The 25,254-nt window shown below is 34.0% G+C and overlaps 1 protein-coding gene and 1 long non-coding RNA gene across 4 annotated transcripts in view; one reads left to right on the top strand and one right to left on the bottom strand.

Annotated features, from left to right (window-relative positions):
• The window catches only part of ETV1 (ETS variant transcription factor 1), a 140,299-nt gene extending 115,509 nt beyond the window's left edge, over positions 1–24,790 (top strand). The window contains exons 13-14 of one of the 3 annotated variants that reach the window (XR_005558140.1): positions 17,382–17,530; positions 19,325–24,790. Coding sequence is in view for 2 of the 3 variants with exons in the window: in XM_039355281.1 (XP_039211215.1) it covers positions 16,534–16,599 (66 nt within the window). In the remaining variant the exon portion in view is untranslated. Of the gene's footprint in view, positions 1–16,533; positions 16,686–17,381; positions 17,846–19,324 lie in introns of those variants that run through there. The other 2 variants (XM_039355282.1, XM_039355281.1) reach the window with 2 other exon arrangements.
• LOC120313384 lies at positions 12,114–16,457 on the bottom strand. The gene is made up of 2 exons (XR_005558141.1): positions 15,034–16,457; positions 12,114–12,206 (listed from the first exon to the last, which is right to left on the bottom strand). It is a non-coding gene; the product is annotated as an uncharacterized LOC120313384 (long non-coding RNA).
• Positions 24,791–25,254: the final 464 nt, after the last annotated feature.

Genomic DNA, 25,254 nt, shown 5'->3' with positions numbered 1-25,254 from the left:
CTGAGACACTGAAGGGCTGCTCGGGCCTTCTCTGGTTTCTCTCACGGCCTTCTTACTGCAGGCTGGTGAAGTCTGTCCACCTCCTCTTCAGGATCCAGGTTTGGAACTTCTTGAGTGACCTCTTGATGGATGGTCGCGATGGCTGAAGCATTTCTGGTAAGCCACAAGGCCTTCACAGCGCCGCCTGCTGCTTCTTCAGCTGCAACTTCGTGCAAGACATCTTGGAAAATGACTTCAGCTTTAACAAAGATTTTTTGTTGCAGCTCTCTGCAACAGGCCGCAGACGAAGCAATCTCATAAGTGTTCTTCCAGGTCCTTGAATTCACAAGGCCTGGCAACTTGTCTCAAGGCAGCGATGAATTCTGCAGCAGACTCACCCAGCTTCTGGTCCCTCTGCTCAAAAGCATGCCTCCATGCAATTACAGACAGTTTGGGATGGAAGTGATCCTTCAGCATATTTTTTAAATCTGTGTAGGTGACAGACTCCAGCGGTGCAGGGGCTACCAGGTTTTCAGCCACGTCAAAGGTATCCTGACCGCAGACGCACAGCAGGGTTGCTGCTTTCAGGCTATCTTCCTGGTTAACCCTTAGGTAATTTTCTACCCGGGCCACATAGGAGTTCCAGTGCTCCAAGTGAGAAACATTGAATTCCGACAAGCGTCCAATCTTCAACATCTTCCACTTCGGAATGCCTCATTGCAAGCCTTCATTGGGGAAAAGGCCCGTTTGCCAAGTTCACTCAATGCTGTACTGGCAGGTGAGTGCAGAGCTGGACACCCAGGCTTCAGGCTCTTCAGATGAGGCTTACCCTCTTCTTCTTGCCTTCTTCTTTGCAGCGATCCCACCTTCATTGCCACTTTTATGTTTTGGGGTTTGCGGTATTGAAGCAAGACACATGTTGTAAACAAGTACTTCTTTATTCGTTCCTCAACTCCACTCAACTCTGCAAGTAGGCACCCCAGGCAGTCCAGCCAATAATGAAGAACCTTTTTTCGCACTTTGCTCATATGCACAAGTCCGGCACCAGCCAGTCTGGTCCTGGGCAGCTTTTAGGTAGCCCGGGATCATTTGCTTCAGCAAGCCCAGGACACAACAATAGCCACCGCAAGTAGAATCAATAGGATTTTCCCTTCCTTCTCTTCTATACCCGAACAGATGGTTTTAATGATTTTTTTTTCAAGTCATAGTTAATTCAGCCACAAATAATAGAGATTGGTTTGCAAATGTGTATAGAAAAAGAGAGACTTTACTGTTTGTAAATGTCCCTCAAGTTTGCTTTGCCCTATCATTAGCAACAAATGGTGTTTGCTTTAGAAACATTATTTCTTGAATCACCTTGGAGTCAGTGTTGGTACAATAAATTACCTGTAAGGAACATCAATTGGTTAATGTGCTTGCTGCAGTTTATTCCATGGACAACAAAAAGATCAGCCATTTTTTCTGGATTTCAAAAAACTTTATTTCTTGTTTAAATGTAGTATTTTTTAAAAAAATAAAAGGGGTGTGACTTCTTGTTACCTATCATTCTTTTCTCAAATCCTTTCACCTCAGCAGTTTAATTAACATATTATTAATGTTGCTTTTGAGATGTAAGAACACGCAGGGAATACCACATGCTTATTCCCTGTTCTAATAACCTAATAATAGTATTAAATTGATGTGGTCTGAAACAAGTTCAGAGCAGATCTAATTACCAAAAGATGATGTGCAGTAGGACTCCAATTATCTGAATCTCATTTAACAAAATTATATTTTAATACAAATTAACAGTCTGTATCTTATGTAGCCCAGTGCTAAACTTGTTAATAGCACTGTCATCTAATTATTTATTTGTTCCCTGGACAATTAATCAAATAAGGATAGGTTCTCTTCAACATATCTATTAGTGATGAGAGAAAGGTTTTACATGTATTATTTCTTCCCTATTGGTAACTAGTGCTTTTATGATCAAAAGGCTGTTCCCTCAAACTATTTGAAACCACCAGACTTCCCATTAACTGTAGAAATGATGCAAACATAAGTAAAATAATGGCCCAATATGTTCCTCAAATAATATATGATTTTTTTTGCATCACTATTTAAGTTTTTGAACACATCATTGCCTGGAGCAATTCAAGCACAATTCCATTGTGCACAAATTCATGACCATGTAGATGTACACATGCATATACACATATAAAAATAGCTTAAACCTTTCAAGATTTTGAGAAGCATAAACCAGCAGCCATGAATGCTTTACTGGAATACCTGAAGATTAAAGCTAGAGACAAATTGTCATGGAAAAAAATGATGTTGCTAAGTCAAGACTGACTTGATGACACAATCAAGTCAGCCAATGCCTGAAGCAAAATATGATCAAAGAAGTCAAGATATTGGCTGCAATGGTACATTTAAAGTTATACCCATTTTTAAAGTTTATTATATACACAATGCACATATAAAACAAAATAAAACAGAACTTGCATCATCATGGCTACTACTTTAACTTTTTCGACCATACTTTGCAGATACATCTGGCCTGAAATTTCTGTTAGTTGGAAATAAGTTTAATGTGTGTGTGTGAGAGAGAGAGAGAGAAAGAGAGTGTGTATGTGTATTCATTAAAATAACTTTTAAAGAATAGAATCCTTTCTTGGACTGATGTGAAAGCCTTAAAAAGAGATGGCTACTTTAAGGAATAGTAGAAACTGTTGGGCTTGTTCTCAAAAATTCAGAGTACTCCTGAATTATTTTCAACATTTGCTCAGCCAAATAGATATGAGTTTGCAGTTTCACCAAGAATATCTATCCAAACAATGGATTGGTTTATTAATGTTTAAATGCTGCTCCCAGTTTTGTGATTTAATTAATAGTGTTATTTTTAATTTGCTTTATATTTTTTTTTTATCCAGAAATGGATTGAGGAACTATATGTCACACAGAGACAGCTGATTGGAATGGCCTATAACTTCTGCAAATAAAATAAATAGCCACAGATCTATATTAAAATATTTAATCAGAAGTTTCCTCATTCATCATGTGGGTGAATCATGAGTGCTTCAGAACCTGGTCATTTTACTCCTTTACTACAGTAGAAGGAGCAATTTAAAAAGATATAGAACAAGATGAACAGAAAAATATTTGCATGCAGCTGTGTATAAGAAATCACATTTTCATATTTATTGGGACATAAATTGAAATAATTTGTCCTTCCATTATACTACTGATATATATTTTTCACATTACCTAAAAAAAGGACGCAGGGTTTTAATTTGCTGTCACTGAACTTGTCAAAAAAAAAAACCACTCTTCTTCAAACAGGCATTTATCACTTATAGATGTGAGTAATGTATCCAATTAGGCTATCTAAGATTTGCTTTCTTTACAAAGTGATCTTGTTTGAAGTTAAAATATATTTCTTGATTTATGATTGATTGTTTGCCAGCTCTGCCATTTAAAATGTAGCAGGCATAAGCAAAGGTGTTGGGATGACATTGACTATAATAAATAACATGAGATATGTGTTAAGAAAACTGTGAAATTAGATATTGAAGAGCATTGATGCTTAGGATTGTAGATTTTCTTGATTTTGAACAGAAATTATAAACAAAAAAGAAAGTTATGTTAAATTAAGCCCAAGAAAGTTGCTGACTAGTCCTAATGGTGTGGTCACATAACTTTGTCATCAAAAGATTTCTTATGTTAAATAATTATTGTCCTTAATACTCAGCCATCCCCTCTGTTGTTCCCATGAAGTTGTACCAGAAAAAAAGGAAAACAGTGATCTTTAAAATGAAGTTTCATAACCCTAAAATGCTTAGCATTGATTTCAAATTAATCCCGGATGACAACTGTTGATTTCATTATGATTTCCTTTTAAGTTTAGATATTTTTTGAAGATCAATATTCATTTTAACCTGGATGAACTCACTATAGAGTAGGAAAAAATAATATTGAGTGCAGTTACATATACATGCAGGCATTAGTCATGTTGATTAGTACTTTTGGAAGCTGCAGTTATAACACATCTCTCGACAAGAGAATTTTAGCTTCTTTTCAAGTTTATTTGTTGTTGCAAGGCAGAAGAAAATAATCAGCAATCCAGAAGATTTATGATACTAAGCCTTGTTTGGTGAGAAGAACAATTTCTAATGGGAATGGTTGGTCTCCAGAATATGGCAAGGAGAGGGAGAAAGAGGAAGCCATCATGCACAAAAAGTTCCCAGCCTTTCTTAAAAGTTATCTGCACTACAATTTTCCTTGCTTCTATAGTTTTTGTTTGAACATATTCAGGGAAGAGGGATAACATCGGAGAGCAGAGGGATGGGGCTGTTGCTGTCAGATGCTCTGTCCTACATAAACTTTAGGAAGATAAAAAAGCAGCATTTCATGTATAGTAGGAGTCTGATCTCCTTCATAGAGCTATGCCCAGCTATAGAGAAAATTGCCAGCTAAATACAAGAAGTCTGTGGCTTATAGTTCTCCAATGCTTCAAATTCATCTGCAAGAATCTTCTCTGTGGAAATGACTCCTTGCAGTTTTGATTATACACCTATTGGTTATCTCAGACATAAAAAAAATAGCTCTTCCTGTCTTTCTAAATGACAAACACAAAGTCAGAACTAGTCAATAACCTGTAAGCAGAGTTAATACAATGACAGACACACAAGATAGACGAGATCAGAAAATCAATTTTACAAGAAGACAAGAACTATACTTTATTGACTTATAAGTCTTATTGTGCTTACTGTCACCTCTATCGTATATGCCAGAGAATCAGGATGGTATTTGCCCAATCTACTTCCAAATATTTTGTTTCCCAACAATGTTTCAGCCCTCTTTGGCTAGATAATTATTCTTTCCAAATAGTGTCATGTTCATCTCCCTTACTTTTGACACATAACATTGGAGTTTAATGGTATTAAAAGAGGGAGGTTTAACTAGAGGTGTGACATAGATTGAAACAAAATGTTTTTCTTATGAGGGCAACCACAGAAATGTAGTTATTGTCTCAATAAAATGTGAGGTTACAGCAAGTACCCCAAAGAGTTCCAAGTCTACAGTGCTGAAAAATAATTACTAGTTTATGATTGTAACCCTAATTCTTTTCAGCTCATGTGAAAATGGATTATACCCTCATTTTGCTTTGATAAAAAGAATATTATCTGCTTGTTTGCTTGAAGAAGAACTAAGAGAAGTTTCTCATTGTGAAAGGGTATTTATCCAATCTGCTTTGAGCTGCAACATCTCATCATGCCAATTGTCATGAAAGAACAGCAGCAAGCCACTGCATGCACAACTGTGAAATTCCCAAATAACAGCAATCATATCAGCTATCTGGAATTATGCAAAAAAAATGAACAGAGGTGACTATTCAGAAAACTTTAGATAAGTAATCATTTTCAACCTGAGATCCAATTTCATTTATAAGAAAAGATATGAATATGGTGTTAATAACAAAAGAAGCGTTATTAGAATAAGTGAAGCTTACATGTCATGCCTCTTAATGCTAAGGTAGCGTAAAGGAACCTGAGTATAATGCACCTTAATAAGAACTATGCGAGATATGATTCAAGTCAGATCCAGGCAAGGATATAGTATAGTGTACACTTTATGGCATGTAACTCTGTAAGTTAAATATTATGTAAGGCTCCCAAATAGATATGGCAACTTAATGTTTTTTTTAGTTATTCTCATTTGAGATTGTGATGTAGTGGCAATCACTCTTGCTCCAGGTTGAAATCATACAATGAATTATTGCATGCTGTTTGGCCAGCAATGGTCTACAATAATTCTTGACTAGAAAAGTAGGAACACTGCATGTTATTTGATCTCTTCAGAATGTGGATCTCAATATTAGAAACTACATTGAGAAAAGGGAATAGTTACTAAATTTAACATGCATTTGAGTATAGCCAAGATCATATAACCAGAATGTCAGTAAATAATTAATGCAAAAGCTGATGAGATAAGAAAAGTGACATGAAATCATTTCATAAATAACATACTATCACAAGAAGAAACAATCATTTTAGCTCTCACCCATCGCAGTCACCATTTATTTGGAAGCTCTATATAGCACAAATTTAACATGCACATAGAGAGATAAGTGTTCATTTTTCTAGAGATAAGTGTTCATTTTGCTACATAAAAAGTGTTTTACAGGAATTTGCCTGAAAAAAACTCCATATAATATTTATTGCATTGTCTAACCTAAAATTGGGCTGACCTCCAATCCCATTTGACTAGCTATGATTGAAGAAAATTAGTAGCATAGTTTCCTGACATTAGTGTAAACTCCTAAATCAGCTTCAGATACTTGAGAAATCCTAAGCTTCCTGTCCATGCAGGTAAATAAGTGAAAAATTATGTAGTTGCCATAATAAGTATCAAGTGGCTCTATCATCTTTGTATCGTTCTTCTGGCAACTGCGATTCTTCAAACATTTGTAACAACTAAAAATTGTTTAAATAGCTGTTTAGGAAGTTGCTCATCCCATGTTATTCAGAACATTAAGTTTCTGAATAATACAGACCAATTCTCTTTCTTTATTATAACTTTCTGTTGCCATACTTACTATATAAAAGGTGTATTTCTATTCTTTTATTTACAACATTGTAACAAATAGATTTAAGCAATGCCTAGCAGTTATGTTGTTTTGGATCACAGTGATACCCATGATGTATCTTAAAAAGACTAATACTCTCTTAGGAATAAAAGGTTGAAATCTTGATTTTGCTAATACAGCTGTCATAATTGCGTATGGACATTGTTTCCGGTTAATAATTAATAAAATGCCAAATATCAGAAATATCATGAGCTAAAGAAAACTGTTGGACATACTTCTATCTCCAAATGCAGAACAATGTAATCCAAATAAATCTTTTACCCGACCTTTCAGTATTATTTATGAATGTAAAACTGGATTCTTCTCCTTTGATAGTTGGAGCAAGTGAGAGAGGAGTTTTAAAGATATTTGCTTATGATATTTGGATGCCACCTTATGATATTCAGTTCATTGAGCATCTAACTACAAAGTGAAATAAAAATTATTCAGATATAAAAAGGATTTCAAATACCCAAAGGTAAAAGCTAATCATAAAAAATTAATTGAACAATTCCATACCTAAGAAGGCAAATTGTAATCAATCATAAAAAACCTTAGTGAAGAAAGATATTTTCATTGACAAGTCCACATAATGATTCCATGTGAACTTCCCTGGAAAGAACAAAAGTTATTGCCAATCATCCTCTATGTCAGTGGAACAAAGGCAGGAGAAAGTGATAGATTCATTGTCCATGTTCTCACCCACCATTGCCTGTTCTTTCCGTCATATTGATTCTCACAATATTTTTGATGAAGTTATCACTTTGATCATGTAATTTGTAAAACATATATAATTATAAAACATTTCTGAAGGAAGAAAATAAAGAACAAAATAGACAGTCAGATAGTCACACTGACATCAATATTCTCGGAAGGGAAAGAACAAGAAATTGGTCTTCTCGGTAAATCAGCTAAGCTTCCCTTTTATTGGGGTCACAATGTCCAAGTGATATTGGAATATGTGTTGCTAGATTATAAATCCAATGCTGGATCAACGAATCTCTGTCTCTCATTTATCATTTATGCAGGTTCGTGAGAATTTGCAACAAAATGTATGAGATTGAAGTACCGTAAATGCCGGCGTACAAGGCGACCTGGCGTATAAGACGACCCCCGTCTTTATAGCCGGGCTGCATTCCTAGAACGTTGTCTTATACGCCGGTATAAGAAATACCAGTATTTCTGACGTATAAGACGACTCGGCGTATAAGACGACCCCCGTCTTTGGCGCCGATTTCAGCGCTCGCGGAAGTCGCCTTATACGCCGGCATTTACGGTATGTCTATAAATGTCTATAAATAAGGTGAATAAACAAAGAGCTAGAGAAATACAAAACAGGAACAGATATAAACTGAGCAAACAGCATTTAAAAAAGAATCTCTTACCAGATCAACTCAATGATTTCTGCCAGTATTACCTTAAATTTAAGTTAATCTTAACTTTTTAGCTATTTGTCTTGAATCCTTCAACCCAGTTTTAAGTTGCATGAAATCTATTATCTTAAGATAAAAGGCAAATCCTTAAAAAGCCAACACATCCCCATGTTTTCAAATGCTCTTTTAGAATTACTTTAGAACACACACTATTTATATATATAAAAAAACTTATTAGAGAAACAAAAGTTGGAAAAAATTCTTAATGCATAGAATGCATAGAAACAAGATACTACTAGGAAACCATTTATTACAGGCAGAGTATCATGCAGAATGTTTTTATTTATTAATTTTATACCACCATGGTTCTTGGCAGATGGCAAAACAGCAATACATTGATTAAACATCCATGGTAAATATACAAAATTAATTGACAGCCATAAAATCTGAATTGCATAAAAACTGTCACCATCATTACCAAACATTCTCTGAAGAATCCCAAAGATGCTTTTTTTCACAAGGCAATTGGACTTTTCTGTTTTTTCTTTAAAGACATTTCGCTTCTCATCCAAGAAGCTTTTTCAGCTCTGAAGAACATTTTACCAATTTTCAGAAAATCAACCCCAGATGAAGTTTGTTTCATATTGAAGGATCAGCTTCAGAGAAGTAGCATCTCTATCTCCTTCCTTCTTGACTTCACAAAATTGGGAGATACCAACAATGCTAAATAGACATATCTGCCACATGCAGTTTCTTGTAAATTATCAATGAAGCACAAAACGTTGAAGAACACAATGGCCTTTGAATGATGATTTGAACATGAAAAGATATTGCTGCTAGATTAGGAAAGGAACTATTTAATCTAACATGCTGCAACTTAGATCATGCGGAGACCAAACACATGCCTTCAGATGGCTTATCAAAAGGGGAGGAGGACAAAGAAAGGAGTGTTTTATTATATTTCACTACAGAGGGTATTCGTAGTATTGTTCCTACAGTTCAGAATGGAATATTTAACCATCATATATCACCAAATCATCAATTCATTTGTCTACTCACCATATAAAACTATATAAAACCTTATACAAATTGATGCCTATCACTATATCTAATGAAATAGGTGAAATAGACTGTCAGATTTCAAGTGTATTTATAATTTTGCAAATATTAGATTTTCAAGTTTCCTAAATTAACAGAAAAGAGGTGCCTTACAATGCTTTACCATATGGAATAAAAGCATTAGACTATTATATCTATGGTACAGGTTTTTTTTATTTAAATCCAGGACACTATAGTTTATCTTTCACAGAAATATACAAAAACATAGAAAGGCGACCAAAGAACTAATAAAATAGTCCATAAGTAGCAATTATTCAGCAGCCTTTTGGCAAGTCTAGTCTGCTCAATGCTTAACCTCCAACTTGATATGTGTAAATTGCTTTGCAGTAGTAATATATACATTCTTGATCAGAATAGGAAAAAAATAAAATGAATTTGCACCTGAACATTAAAGTTAGTGATTGAGATAGCTGGACTGATAGAACAGTTTTACTAAAACTGTTGTTCTCAGGAAGTTGATTTATGAACTGCAAATCTATCTTTGTGCACTAGTATCTCTAGATATTCTATAAAAAGAAGAAAGAAAGAATTTTATAATTTCTTTGCTATTGCCATGCTATGAATTCATGCACAACTAAAGTAAGTCATTAGTAACTTAGAAATGTATATCATTATTTATGATTTCTTTAAAAAGTAGTTTTAGCTTTATTTCTATTTATTATTCAACAAATTTTATGGCTGCCCAACTCACACAAGATGACCCTAACAGTGCATAATATTAAAAACATAAAAATCCTACCTCCCTCCCACCCCAAACTCAATGGCAGCAACAAGTTGATAAGTATATTGTAACATAAAAGTTCCCTTCTTCCTGTAAAAGATAAAAGTCTACTTCATGTTAATCTGTAATAAAGCTATGCAGAAAACAAAGCAGAATTATTTTTTTCCAAAAAGAGCAAAACTATTGATTTTGTAGGAAATTCTTAGACAAAAACACCTAGCTATTCTGATAAATAAATAGCCCTAAATATTTACTGCTTTTGTTTCTAAATATACAATATATAGAACACATATAGAACACTGGTCATGTATTCTATTTATTCATAATATTCCCTGTGTATTTAGGAAAGCAAATAATAATTTGCTTCTAACTTAATTTGCAGGTCTCTAGATTTACTTTAGCAGTTGTTTCTTTTTCAGGAGGCCATTACATCTGGGGAGATACTGTGCAATTAATTTTTTTAGATAATGTCATGTTTTAGGGATAGGAAGTTAACTATTTTCTGTTCTCTAGTACTTTAAAACTGATTGCAGCTTTTCTTCTGTTGCTATATTGTCTTCTCATTTGAAATTTTCATTAAATTCTTATTTCAATCTTCTGTCATAGTGAAAATTGTACATGTCAAAGAAACATAGATCAGTGGTAGAAATATGCCATTCAGTTAGTGAGTCTCAGATTTCATTCTTAGCATGGGGATTAAAATATACAATGGAAAACAATATTTGTAGCTCCAGGTTGAGCTGTAGAGTCCTTGGTACTCTCTAAGTGTAGTTGTTTTCTTGCAGATATTTCATTATCAAACTAGGTAGAATTTTCAGTGCTAGAAAGAGTGGCATTTGCTCTCCATTTATATACAGTGGCTTGCCCTGTCAGTGTTGTTGGGAATGTTGTTTTCTTCTTGATAGAATCTTGAATAGGCTGTTGTTTACTATTTAATTGTTTGAGTTGATAGTTCCTTGATTGGGGTATTATTTTCCTGCTTGATTGTTAGACTAGTATTAATCCTGATATTACTCTTTTCTTATCTGAATGTCGACTTTCTGGTGAAGAGGTTTTTGAGGTTTTTGTTGTTGTGTTCTTAATGAAGCATCTACAGGAAAACAGCAAAGCTTAGAAAGCATCATGACCTACAAATATATAGCCAGTGAAAAAAAAATCAATATAAGGATTTTCTCTTCATTTTCTGCTCTTGAGCTGTGATTTTTATCCAACTTGCAGTATTAGCAAGCCCACTCTAGGACCAGTCAGACCAATAAAAGAGTACTTATCTAGAAGTAATTTGGACCTTATTTTGTGCAGATCCAGATAAATCAAGATATATATCCAATATAGATAGATAGATAGATAGATAGATAGATAGATAGATAGATAGATAGATAGATATTTAGTAAAGACAGCATGCAGTTCAAGGACATCTGGAGACAGATTGAAAGGTAATCCATGTTGTGCTATTGATGAAAAGATAGTTGTTGTTGCCACCACCACTTTACTCAGTTTAAAATCAAAGAAGGGAATAGAAAGTCCACTAGGAAAACTGATGGGGATGGTATATACATCATGTAAATGGGGGAGGGAGAGGAGACACAATAGAAATGACCCTGCAAAGCTGCTATCATCATTTTACTACATGAGGAAATTCAGAGATAGCGTGCTTATGCTTATGACAATAAGGTCCAAAGGAAGGAGATGACTTCGATGATTCTAATCACAATAGAGAGGATTGGTGGTTTAATGAAAAAGTTCTTCAGAAACAGGGACATAAATGAGAATTTCACTTAAAGGAAGACTACTGTTTTCTTCCATTATTTATACCATGATTTCAACCTTTTTGTTATTGTTATTGCTCCTGGGAAACACACACACACACACACACACACACACACGAGAGAGAGAGAGAGAGAGAGAGAGAGAGAGAGAGAGAGAGAGAGAGAGAGAGAGAGAACTGAAGGCTGAGTAATATGACTCAAGCAGTTCCACTTCCATCCATCTTGGGAAGCTAATCTTTCATTCCCCAAGAAGAGCAAGAGGAGGTTTCAGAGAGAGTGGAGCTATTACAGAAGAGCATATACTGCACTGGATAAGCTAATAAAGCAGGATCTGCTTTGTGCATGCTTGTGTGTACGTGAAAAAAGATAAAAACAAAACTGTACGCATAATTTGTCAGACCATGCATTGTCAGGAATGAATCTTGGGCTTCCAAGTTAAGCCTATGTCCTCCAGACGACCATTCTTTCTTTCTTTCTTTCTTTCTTTCTTTCTTTCTTTCTTTCTTTCTTTCTTTCTTTCTTTCTTTCTTTCTTTCTTTCTTTCTTTCTTTCTCAGTTCCCCATGATAACTGCATCATACTGTGTTGCTGGTGACTGAGGTGCTGCTTCACCTTCTGCAATGTTGCTTGATCTTTGATTTCCTGTGAAGCACAATGAATCTTACATTAGACTGTTCAAAGTCAGGTGGTGCACCATCTGTTCCCAGGCTTGGAAAACACTGAGTAACATAGATCAACAGAAAGCAACAGCTTCACTGGATTCATCAGAATATTCATATTCACACAGTGACAAGGAGGCAGATGACTTCATTTTCCAGCCTTTAAAGGGGGTGGGGGGAGCTGCCTTTTCTTTTACAGCTTTTCTCCTAAAACTGTCCTGATGTTGTTACTATGTGTTTTGATTCTCTCTCTCTCTCAAAATTAAAATGCATTGGATATTTGATGAATACGAATAGTGTGATGAAATGTGTTAATGAATCTGGTAATATTTGGGTTACAGGATGCTATAGGGACCATTCAACTTATGGTGCAAAGAATGTTTCATATGAGTTGTATGTGTGAGCTGCCAGTGCAGAAATTGCTGACAAGGAAGAACACAGAAGATGTAATAAACTGAACTATAGGCAATAACAAATTAGTTGTTCCTTTTTTTCTTGGTTTAAGCTTTTCCTTTTGCAGAGTTTCTCAGGGAGCCAGCCCTACCATTATATAGAATTGTTGCTTCAGCATCAGATTTTGCATATGATAAAAACAAAGCAATAACCATATTGATTATTTATGATAAAATATATTTAAAAAACCAGTTCACACTTGAAATACCTCAAGCTTGAAATGATGGACTTGAATGTTTGGGCTCCAAACATGGGCATTTTCAGATTTTATTCCCAAACCTAGGATGTTTTATTAGACGTTCAGAATAAAAATTTTCAATCTGCTTTGTTTCAAGGATTCTGGACTATTCTGGAGCGCAGTATAGATATGCAGTTTTGAGATTTGCTACTAGAGCATTGTCTGGGTCAATAAAGCAGCAGGGGATGGTCAAGTCCTTATTTAGTTTTGCTTAAACTTAGGATCTTGGGATTGGTTCTTGTAGATAAAGTGAAAGTGATTATAATGTGCACAGTTGTATTTCAATTGTATTTTGGGATGGGGGGAAGGTACATTTGCCATATAAATGAAAAGCTTGGGTTTCAATATCTTTTTTTGGGCAAGAATTTTGACCAGCAGTTTATTGAACTCATAACTTCATAACATTTCTCTGTACTCTTGTCTGCTTATTGCTCATCAATATAAGCCACCCCACATAATATTTTTCACTCTAATTACATTCATTCAAAATGCTATTTTGAATAAATGTAATCAGTTCTATTAATTATTCCCAAATTTATATCTGATTCTTCTGTTATGACCTTTCACTGGAGTGTAACCAGCAAATACCATCAACCAATGAATTCCTAGAGTCATATACACCATAATAATTTAGATGATTAAAAATGCATACTTTCTGACTTTACATTTTAGCTCTTTATTCATAATTAAGCCTGTAACTTACTACTTTACATGCATGCATCAATTCTGCTTTCCAAATGATTTTATTTCTGATCTATTACCTTTCTCATTTCTTAGTTCCATAGTCACCTAATTTTTTTCTTTAATTTCATTTGATAATTCATTCCAAATTTATATGACAAATACCTCATATGACAAGTTGCTATTTTTCATATGATATATTTGTTATATGATTAATACATAGATATTGACTGCCGTTCATGGCCATTGGTAGTTAAGGCTTTCACATAATGCTCTGTAGTAATATAAAGTAGATGCAGACAAAGTTCACTCATACCTATGCCCTATTAGCATAGCTTGCTAAGAAGTAAGGACAATTCCTACCTTCCTAATTTCCCATAAAGCTTTAACTCAATGACATGATGCATGTTTGTAGCCAGTTTAACTAATGCATTTATTTTCCTCTATTTCTCAGTCCAGCTATCATAGTGACATCCTTATATTAGAGCAGGCATGTCAAACTCGCGACGTCACATGACGTCGCGCAACATATCGGAACTTTTTCACCATTGCCGGCAATGGGGTAGGCACGGCTCTGGTATGATGAAACCGGCCCGCGGGCAGCAGTTTGACACCCCTGTATTAGAGAAATCATCTTTTTGCTAAAATAATAGTGTACTATAATTTCACCATTACAGCTTGTAAGAAAGATTTTTTTTTACTGCACTAGAGGTGAAGAAATATAAAGTTTTCCCCATAACATGCTGAGTTACTGTCATTTTTTTCAAATAACTAGACAAATGCATACAATATTGGCAGGCACGTAGTGGCAATTTTTCCACTGACTGAGGTGAGAGGAATTTTGTTCTAGTAGGGTCTCTATTAGTTCAGGATTCTGACTAGATTAGTTTTTTCTGGCTCTCTGGTTGGTCAGCTGAAGTTGATAATTAATAGGCTCATGGCTTTTGGCATGTTCTCAAAAATTTGAGTTGATAGAAGTGAAAATGGTTACCTGCTGCTTTAGATGGTTATGGAAGGATTGAAAAGTAAAAACAGATTGGTGTGGGAATAAACTAAGTTACTTAGTTTTTGTTTTGTATTCTTCAAAACTATCCCTTCCTTCCTTCCTTCCTTCCTTCCTTCCTTCCTTCCTTCCTTCCTTCCTTCCTTCCTTCCTTCCTTCTTTCCTTCCTTCCCTTACATTTGGATCTCTTTCTTTTTATCTGCCCTGAAGTTTCTAAGACTGATGTAGGATCAAGCTGTACTTGATATGTCTATAGCCTAGAAAGTTATTTTTAGCAAAATTATGTGCAGAGATTGAAAGAGCACACATTACCTTGCTACAGAATGAAATGGACACCCAAATAGACCAAGGATCACAGAAATAAAAGAGAGTTTACACTGATGGCAATTATTTAAGAATAAAGACTATTTTGCTCTAGAAAATGCTGATACATACCTGAAGCCAAGTTGGCATTGCCCTCTTCATTTCTTATTTCTTGGGACTGTGGATTTTGGATCTCTAAATTCCTGCATGATGATAAAATGCCATATATTTTAAACATTAAAGTAACTCTTTGAACCCTTTGAAAAATAAGAAATTAAATGCCCAACAATATTCAGTCTCCTGTTCATCAAGTGTAGTTAAAAATCACCCTATTTGCACTTTGGTCTCTGAAAAACAGTCCTAGACCAATCACGAAGATTATATTGCATGTGGCCATGTGTATTAGGCTGACAATCAAATATTCCAAATAAGCTACAAACAATTTCCTTCTGGGCTGTTTGTATGCTTCTTTGAGATAGACAAATGTTGCCAAAACTGGCAGTCTCTCCTTGGCACCTTCCAGTGTAGTAACAGCAAAAATGTTACAATTCACAAAACAAACTCTGCACATCTCAAACTGATATTGTATAACTCAGCACATTCCCAACAGCATGTGGAACTGAGAGGTGTTGTATATTGTGTGGTAGATGTCTAGATACGCTGTCTCTTTTCCTTGTTCCTCTCCTTCTTTCAAGAGATTTGACATATCTTGCAACTTGCTTTGAAGATTTTTTTTATTTGACTTTCTATGGCAATTTAGCTTAAGTAAAACAAAAAGCACATACTTGTTGAGAATAAGGATGCTTCAACCATGGTTCTAAAAGAAACTCAAGGCTCCATAAAGGCAGTCTCACATCTAAGATGCAATGTCCAGATCCTCTCCAAGAATTGTTACCAAAATGTAATTTTAAGAGTGAAATCATTAAATCAATTAAGTTTAACTTGAAGTAGTTTAAATATAAAGTTCAGTTAAGACAAAGTTATTTATTTTTCCCATCCTTACTTGTGTCTTTGTCTTGGTCATACCTATTCCTGACATATTATTTAAAAGTAGTGTATAGACCATAGTCTTCTTTCAAAGTTATTCATCCCTGGCTATTTTCTTCATGGATTGTTGTTTTTTTAAACAGTCTGTCCTGAGTCAGAAAGTGAAAGAAGATGTGCAGACATTCCTCATAATCTAGACTGGCAGGCAACAGAGCTGAATCAACTTAAAAGAGTAGCCAATTTTCTTCAATAAAATTGCATACAGATAAAAAGACAAACTTCTGTAAAAGAGACAAATACTATATTGCAGCATTAGTTGGTATGTTTCTATGGCATTTGTTGCTACTATATATCTTAGATAAACATTAATAAGAAAGATGCAGACAAGAGCACCACACGATTTATTAAGTAAACCTTGATGCAAAAAAGGCAGAAAAATCCTGCCAGTTTAGTCCTCAAGTCTCTACTAATCTATTCAAACTCTTGTGGTTTTAATGCTTACTGGTACAGCTCATCATGCAACTTCTAGTTTAATTAGAGGAATGGATTCTGGAGAGAGCTTCTGAAAACTCTCCAGTGGATTCACTGGAGAGAAAACTCTGTGCTCACTCCACTGACTAATTATCTGCCTTTTCTCTGAAACAGGTGTTTGATAGTAGGAGTTATATTCTTGGAGGAAGACAAAAGATGAAGACCTCTGATAAAATATAACACAAAGTGAATGGATGTAGTAGGAAAACATTTTTACTTTGGCTACACTGATCTGTGAACCAGAAGGATAAATAAAAAGAATTGCATAAAAATTATGCTGGCTGGTCTCTAAAATCATACTATGAATTCTGCTTAACAAACAGGAGATCTTGTGTTCAGAAACAACTGGATCTATATTTTGGCTTATGTTTCAGCAAATGAGTTAAGCATTGGTTGAACTCTTAATGGGGTTCCGAATCATTCAGAAACTAATTGTTGCATATGGTACAATATAAAATCATTTTTAAAAAATCTGCTTTGAACAATAAATATTGCTCACTTTAAGGCTTGATGAAAGAAAAAAATTGTATACAATGAGCAACATTTCAAAGGTTTAAAATATAATTGCAAAAAATAAAATATGTGAAATAGTGAAGAATGGTACATCAAACACTGGGGTCACACATTCTCCTAAGTCATAACAAGCTGATGTGGTTTTGATTTAGTGTGTTAAGATTTATAAATAAATATGGTATCTAGATTAATGTTTTTTATAAACTATGCCACCAAAGATAATTCAGCAAATTATTAAGGAAAACCACCTGGCATGATATACACTACAAATCTTACCTTTTGATTCCTTTGTTATCTGGCCAATTCATGACTTGTCAGTTTGGGCTATACAATCTAAATAGAGTTGATTTCAGACTTCTTGTTTATGACATTCAGATAGAATGTAACCTGGGAAACAAGTCAAAAACAATGAACTAAGCTTTTCTCACTCGGGTTATTGTTTATTACAGATTAAGTGGACTGTGGCAAATGTTAGGAACCAAAAATAGATGAAAAGAGGATATAGCATCCTTGTTCATGGGGAAAAAAACGTGAAGACATTGAAAAGAAGTACAACTTAGCCACATTTATGCAGTATCTATAGACATTCCAAAGACAGGTAGGTATCATTCTTTTCAATATTCATTTAATTAGAGAAAAAGTAATTCTCTCAACAATACACACTTTCTTGTGTATTTATTTATTTAACAATATTAATTGACTGCCTGAATCATTGAGAATTTGTGTGATCTATAAATATGCATACAGGCAAGCCTGCTGTCTATTTGGCATTAAAAAGAAAGATGTGAATCTGAATGAGATGAGAAGATGAACATCTGATTTGATAGCCAAAATGACATATGCTTGATGATGCAATAATGCAAATGTTAGGACATCTGACTCAAGATGCAGCTTTTGCAGGATTACATAATCATTCCCCCCTTCTCTTTTACACACACACACACACACAGAGAGAGAGAGAGAGAGAGAGAGAGAGAGAGAGAGAGAGAGAGAGAGAGAGAGAGAGAGATCATGGCCCTTTATCTCCCTGCAACCCCAATATATGATAGTGGTGTAAAGAATCCCATTTTGATAATGGCTGCAACAAAATTTCCTAGTTTTTTTTAAAATACCTATTTTGGTTAGCACTTTTTTGTAAAGTTTTATGCCAGTTCCACAAAAACTCACTAGTATATAGATACAGTTTATTATCTGTCTGTCTGTCTGTGTCGGTCTATCTCTATTACTTCAATCATGATAGATTCTTTTGGGTTAAATGATGTTACACATAATACATGGAGTATAAGACATAGTAAGGCAAGGAAATTAAAAAAACATGAGTCATTAAAAAGAAACATAGCTGAATCTAATTAATACAAATACCATTCACTATACTACTACATCAAATTATCTTTACTTTCACAACATCTATGTATGATTTTATATTACTCTTTAGTTGTTGTTTTTTAATTCTTTCATTTTGGGAATTTAATCAAATCTACTGATCTTCCTTTCCAAGAATCTAATCTATTTAACTACAAATTTCTCAATATTTCCTTGAACCATTCACTCTTCTTTCATATCACTATTTTATAACTCTGTTACCATTCTTTTTGTTCATAATACAAACTACCTAAATTTACCTATTTTGTCACTCACTTTTGAATTCCATTTACATAAATTCACCTTCCATAATTCTTGACCTATTTCTTGTTTTACCACATACAGTTTTACAGTGCTCTATTCCCATAGATTCAACTTCTGTGTTCTCTTCACAACTCTCACCTCCATAGGACATCATGAACAGAAGCATGCCCTTATTAACAGCAATTTTTGCATGTTTTGCCATCCATTCCCCAAGACAGTGTACTGCTTTTCTTCTACATCTCCATCACAACTTAAAATGATTATTTCCCCTATTTTTACTAAACATTCTATAAGGCTATACAAATTTACTTACTTGCTCTCAGATTTTGGCATATAACTTAAGTTGCATTTTGTTATTCCATTTTCCCTGTCAAATGCAGCTATTTACTTTTCAGATCCATTTTTCTTCTTGCACTATACAATATAAAGGAACTAATGTTTGCTGAAATTCTTTTGTTTTCAGCTAAGAACATGGCATCAACAGTAACAAAAGCTTTATTCATGTCCACAATGAACACATATGTACTATCACTATGAATATTGCTAATATATTCAATGGATAGCATATATTGTTCTGTTACCCTCTTCCAAAATTGAATTACTTGTAAAGCATTCCATTTGTATATCTTAAAGAACTTTTCTTCTTGCCTACAGAAACACTATTTCCCCCAAAATGTATATCTGATATTTTTCATTGCCATCATTCATTGCAATTAAGATACTACCTTTGTATAATTTTAAACCATCTTTTTATTTCCTTCAAAAGCCCTCTTATTTTCATTTCTGGGGGAGTTATGGACAATGACTCTATGAAAGCAGGGGCAATGACTCCGGCAAAGATCGATGGAAATGGTGAGAAGGCCAGTTCCTTGGAACATCTCTGGATGAGGAATGGACAAGAAATCACCAACATGTGATTGTAATGAGACCATAGGATAACAATATTTTTTTCTTTTGGTGGGTTTAGAAGATACCAAGATTAGCTATCTTGTTCACAACCATGGTGGAGATTTTTAAAGGACACTAAGGTAGCAAACCTTACTTTCTAATACTATTGGAAATTGCTTATTAACTGCTTCTAAACTATTACAGAGCTTTGGAATGACTAGTATGAAAATACCAGGTGAGTCTGCTTTTAATCCTAAATGAAAGAAAACTTTAATTATAAGCTGAAGAATTTAAAGAATCTGGAAATAAAACAATAAAAAGCTATTAAAGATTAAGGATCCAAATAAAATTGGAATAATGAAACTTTTACAATAAGATTTTGGAACTAATTTTAAAGTAGAAACAGCTTCTCTTAGGAAATATATCCTGTTTTGGTTTTTATAAAACACAACATAAATAATTTCATAATTTCAAAGTGGACACTATAGAGGACTAAAGATTTTAGGTAGATGAAAGATACACAGGCCTGCACGTAGGCCACAATATCAACAATGTCAGTAATAATATCTGCTTCTATGGATAGACAATATCTAAAAGATGTTATTGAAGAAATGTCAGATGTAAAACAAATTTTATATATCAAGACATAGATAGTATTGAACGTGAATTTACAATTGACAAGCCAAGAAAATGACTTTGAAAAGGAAGTTTCTCTGAATCTATAACAAAATTAGTTAAGGTTTTAAAATTTATAAAGGAAATACAAGAGAATCACCTGGATCATTTTTTCCTAATGGAAAAATAATCCTACTGAATATACAAAAGAAGCTTATTAAACCCTTGAAGAACTCTGTGGAACAGGACAAAAAAGAAATGAAAAGAAATCAAATTCTATAAACATATTTGAATAAGCCAAAGATTAAGTATGTTAGTAGTATAAGAGAAGACTATAATGTTTGCATAGGTATATACATATCATAGGTAGGTAGGTAGGTAGGTAGGTAGGTAGGTAGGTAGGTAGGTAGGTAGGTAGATAGATAGATAGATAGATAGATAGATAGATAGATAGATAGATAGATAGATAGATAGATAGATGATAGTAGTCAGACTGACTGATTGACTGGCTACCCTTTTTGGACTTTTTGCTGACATGAAGACTGAAAAAATGATTTGCTGGACTTTTTTCAGAAATAAGATATGAATTGAAGACATAAATACTGTAATTTTAAAGTGTGAAGAAATGAAATTTGTTTGTTCTTGTGAGGAAAACTGAAAATAACTTATTCATATAAATTTTCTTTCTTTTCTTTTTCTTTTTTCTTTTCTTTGTAATTTTCTTTTTTTCTCCTTAAGTTTAGTTTGCACTAGATTTTATGGTTATAATAAAAATTATAGATAAAAAAGAAAATCTCTCTGCATTATCTGCTTTGGTTTTAATCATTAGTTAACATTGTACATCATCCACATATAAAAGCATTCTTTTAGATGCAATTTTTTCATCCATAGTCTCTTTTACTTCATCATTCTGCCAAACACCTTTTTCTTATTTCCAGTTAGAACAGTAGCTCTACTTGCTTCTTTTGTACTCAACAATATTTTTATATTGCGTCTACAGTGACATAAAGATAAAAGTAAAGGTTACTCCTGTTCAATTGTGTCCAACTCTAGGGGGTGATGCTCATCTCTGTTTCTTAGCTAAGGAAGCCAGTGGCATCTGAAGACATTTCCATAGTCATGTGGCCACCATGACTATAAACTGAGATGTCCCCATGTAATGATATAGATGATAGCAATTCATAGTTTCTGACACATATTTAAGCCCTTTCAATTATACTCACAGGTAGTCCTTGATTAATAATGGCAAGAGGGATGAGATTTTCCATTACCAAATAATATGTTAAAAAGTATGTCATCATGTAATCATACCACTGAATGATGGAAATTCTGGAAATTCTGGCTGCTATCATTAAGTGAGAATTACATGAGTTGTTAGTTGAGGATGTAATATGACTACCATTTGCAACCTCATGCTAGCTGTCCCATTAATTTTAGTTTGCAGAAAGTTAGCAAATGGCAATATTATAATTGTGTTGGGTATCTAGATCACAGGGTTAATGCAACAGCCCTAACTCTGACAATCATAAGTGCACTCATTCAATCCCACTGCAAGTTTGAAAAGTCACTGAATAAGTGGTTGTTAACTAAGTGCATCTGTAATCTAATACCTTAATTTCATTCCACATATTTATCAACTCACTTCTACAAAAATTAAAACATTTTAATTTAAACCTATTACAGTCTCATCATATCTACTTTTCTTTCATTTGTTTAATTTGAAAATTTATGCTCTTCACAATTTACCTTTTCTCATGCCAAGACATGGTTTTCCACTTGCTATATATACCCATAGATTTTTAGTAATATGGATTACCAACCTTAATTGTACCTTTGTATAACATATTCTACTAACAACAAAGACAATGCTAATCAGTTTAGGCACATTCTGATTAATAAACCAGAAGTTGCAGCCAAAAGGCAACTTTGTCTAAGTAAGTTTGTACACATGAAAGTCACTAGTATATAAATCTAATATGCTATTGTAGGTGTTCCACCAACTTGGAGGTTTGTGTAGCATATTGACATATACTCAGGATAAATTATAGTATATTTTGTGTTTTATTGCCCTACCTGCAGTATTTATACATATCTGTATATGGTTTCTAGTATATCAAAACTTTGTTCAGAATAGAATTGTATCCTATTTCTGTTTTGATTGTTAATATTTTATTTCTCAAATTCGGACACCCCCCCCCATTTATTAATGAATGAACAGTCTGCAGTCAGCTATCCAATGCTGGGATATCAAGTTTGACAGAAGTCATCCCTTAAAAAAATATGGGACATTTCAAATCTTACAGAAGTTTTCATTAAGCAGACTGGATTTTTGAAAATTAACTGTCATTACAAACAATGTGCATCAAGAAAGCTATGTTTTTAATAGTGCCTCAACTTTTCATCTCTGAGTTGAAAAAGCAATTTATGAGAAGCTGCAATATATGGCCAGGACTGATGAGGGATAGCTTTCTTTCCCTAGTCTGTTGAAAAGTGAGAAGCTTAATCAATATTGAAATAGCTTCTCCCAAAACAGTACAGATGTTCTGAATAATTTATCTTTATTTAACCAATATGGTTTCTTTTTCTAGGGGGTTTAATGTTCTAAAATTTCCATTGCCCATCTGTAAATGACTTAGTTGTAATGCTAGAGTCAATGCAACTGTTTTATAAAATCACGCCTGTTTGTTTGTGAAAATAAAAAATGGTAGTGTTTCACCACTTTCCCTCACTCACAGCTTATGAAACTCTCTGAAGAAGATGGCAATGTTTACTAGATCTGTGATTTGAAGATGTTCTCCTAAAGCCTTGCTGTTTTCTTTCTTTTTGTGCTCCCTTTTCTCCGATCATACACACGGATCAAGCACTCAGAAAGAAAATCCATGGCTGCAGTCTTATGCACATACAGCTGGAAATAATTTCTGTTGGAAAACATAAGTTACATTCAAGTAAACATAAAACACTGTGGCTTAGATTTGAAAGAGAAGTGATATTTAGAGAACTTTCTGACAGAATGACTCTAGGTTAAAGCATACCAATGGCAGAGGGCCTTCTGACAGTCTTGGGACTTCTAATGCATTTACTTGGTGGGAACAGGAATCAGAAAATACTATGATCAGCAGCTACAGATGTGTTTGGATGAAATAAATTATCTGGCTCTTTTCAGTTGAGATTTGGGCTAAAACATAGTATTGGTAGTGCTTTGGTTATCTTGGGGCATTGCCTCTGCCAGAAAACACCAACTGGAGGAATGTAGCCATTTTAATTCTCCTGGATATCCTAGTAGTTTTCAATTCAATCAACCATATTTATAGTTATATTTCTGGGCTAAATAATCTTGCTCTTGTTGACTCGTATACAGAAGGTGATTCTGGGCCTACTTTTTGAGATGCTGATCTACAGAATTCTGTCTTTTCTAGGCTATTAATATAATTGCAGGGGATTAATATCAATATGCTGTTGAGGAAACAATCAGCAGTAATTCTTCAATGTTTTAGCTATTTTATTTAAAATTTTAATTAAAATTTAAAACTTTCATTCATTCATATATATATACATATACAAATACGTATACGTATACATACACACATATATTTGAAGTTGTTATTATGTTATCCAGAATGTTCTATAGAAGCACTATGTAGTGGCAGATAGTCTAGAGTGGCAGGAGGAAGAGGATTTTCCAAAGAGAGCAGAGACAGAGGAGCTTGGTATTTTTGCTAAGCAGGAAGAGGAAGAAGGAGATTCCACCCTCCAGCAATTCATAGAATATATGTCTATAGTTGTGCAGATAGTTTTTTTAATCTGGCAATCAGAATGTCTAACTATAGAAAAACACACAAAAAGAAATTATTTAGAAGTAACTCTACTGTATGTGATATTCTTGGTTACTTGACCTGACACACTACAAAATTGCAGCTTCAACTAGGCAGAGCCAGGAACCACAAAAGCTATCTGTGGGTGCTTTAGTTTGATATAGGGATTAATTCCTTTTTCATACTTCATACAATTATGTATAGTTTCCACAAGTCACTTTTGAAGATGATTATATAAAGGAATTGTGAGATCAATACATCATGGTTTCTGTAGTGAGAGTTTCAGCTTTGAAAATATAATTATGCCTGAGTTACACTCTTCTTGAGTTGGTTGTTTATATGTTATGTGATTAAGTTGATTTGTGCACTTAAATCTCTGTTTATTTTTTATGTGGAGCTTCACTTACACTGTCAAGGCTGTAATTTTAACTTTTTTGACCATATACACAGATATTGCTACTTCTTAGACTTTGTTATTCTATGTAATCACATTAAATCAACTGTAAGTAGTTGAGTTTTGTCATCAAAATGAGAGGAGACTAGGCTTTCCAATCAATCCTAAATAATTTTATATTTATCAAAAAGAAACATTCTAGAATTCCTGGTTCTGGTCTTGAAAATGTCTATGTCCATTATTTCCAAAAGTTAATAGTACTTTTGTAATCAATTACAAAAAGTACAAAATTGTAATCAATTACAAGTGCAAAGAACAAAATAATATTTTTCATAGCAATATTGTATGTGACAATGTTTCTGTATCATGTTACTTCTTCCTGGAAAAACAGAACCAGATCTTAACCTATTCCAAAGCGCCTGAAGGCAGAACAAGACCCAATGGATGGAAACTAATCAAGAAGAGAAGCAACCTAGAACTAATGATAAATTTCTGACAGTAGAACAATTAATCAGTAGAATGACTTGCCTCTAGAGGTTTTGAAGAAGTTGCAACCATTTGTCTAAAATGGTTCAGAGCCTCCTGCTTGAGTAGGGGGTTGGACTAGAAAATCTCAAGGTCCCTTTCAACTCAGTTATTCTGTTATTCAATATTGTTTCTAAGGAAGAGTGGTAGTTGCTGGGAGCTTATGGTCAGGAAAGGGAACTCGGCAAAGGCTCAGAAGCTATGTCCAAATCTCACCTTTCATCTGATCACATGATCCACGCGAGTTGCTATTAAGGTTATAAATAATTTCCAACACCATACTCTCTTACTATGTGCTTTATATTTGGGGTGGTGATGATATAAAATAGTTGCATTAAGCCTAGGAGATCCTTAACACATCTGTCTTAGTACATATTTGAATTAAAACATATATTTTAAAAAGCAATGCCTCCAAAATACTCAAGTTTAGTGCAAAGAAATACAAAATGGTTGCTATGCTAT

This window comes from Crotalus tigris, unplaced genomic scaffold, assembly GCF_016545835.1.
Source record: "Crotalus tigris isolate CLP2741 ecotype Arizona unplaced genomic scaffold, ASM1654583v1 scf7180000018651.982201, whole genome shotgun sequence".
Taxonomy (NCBI): Eukaryota; Metazoa; Chordata; class Lepidosauria; order Squamata; family Viperidae; genus Crotalus; species Crotalus tigris.
This window is presented reverse-complemented; position numbering and strand designations above follow the sequence as displayed.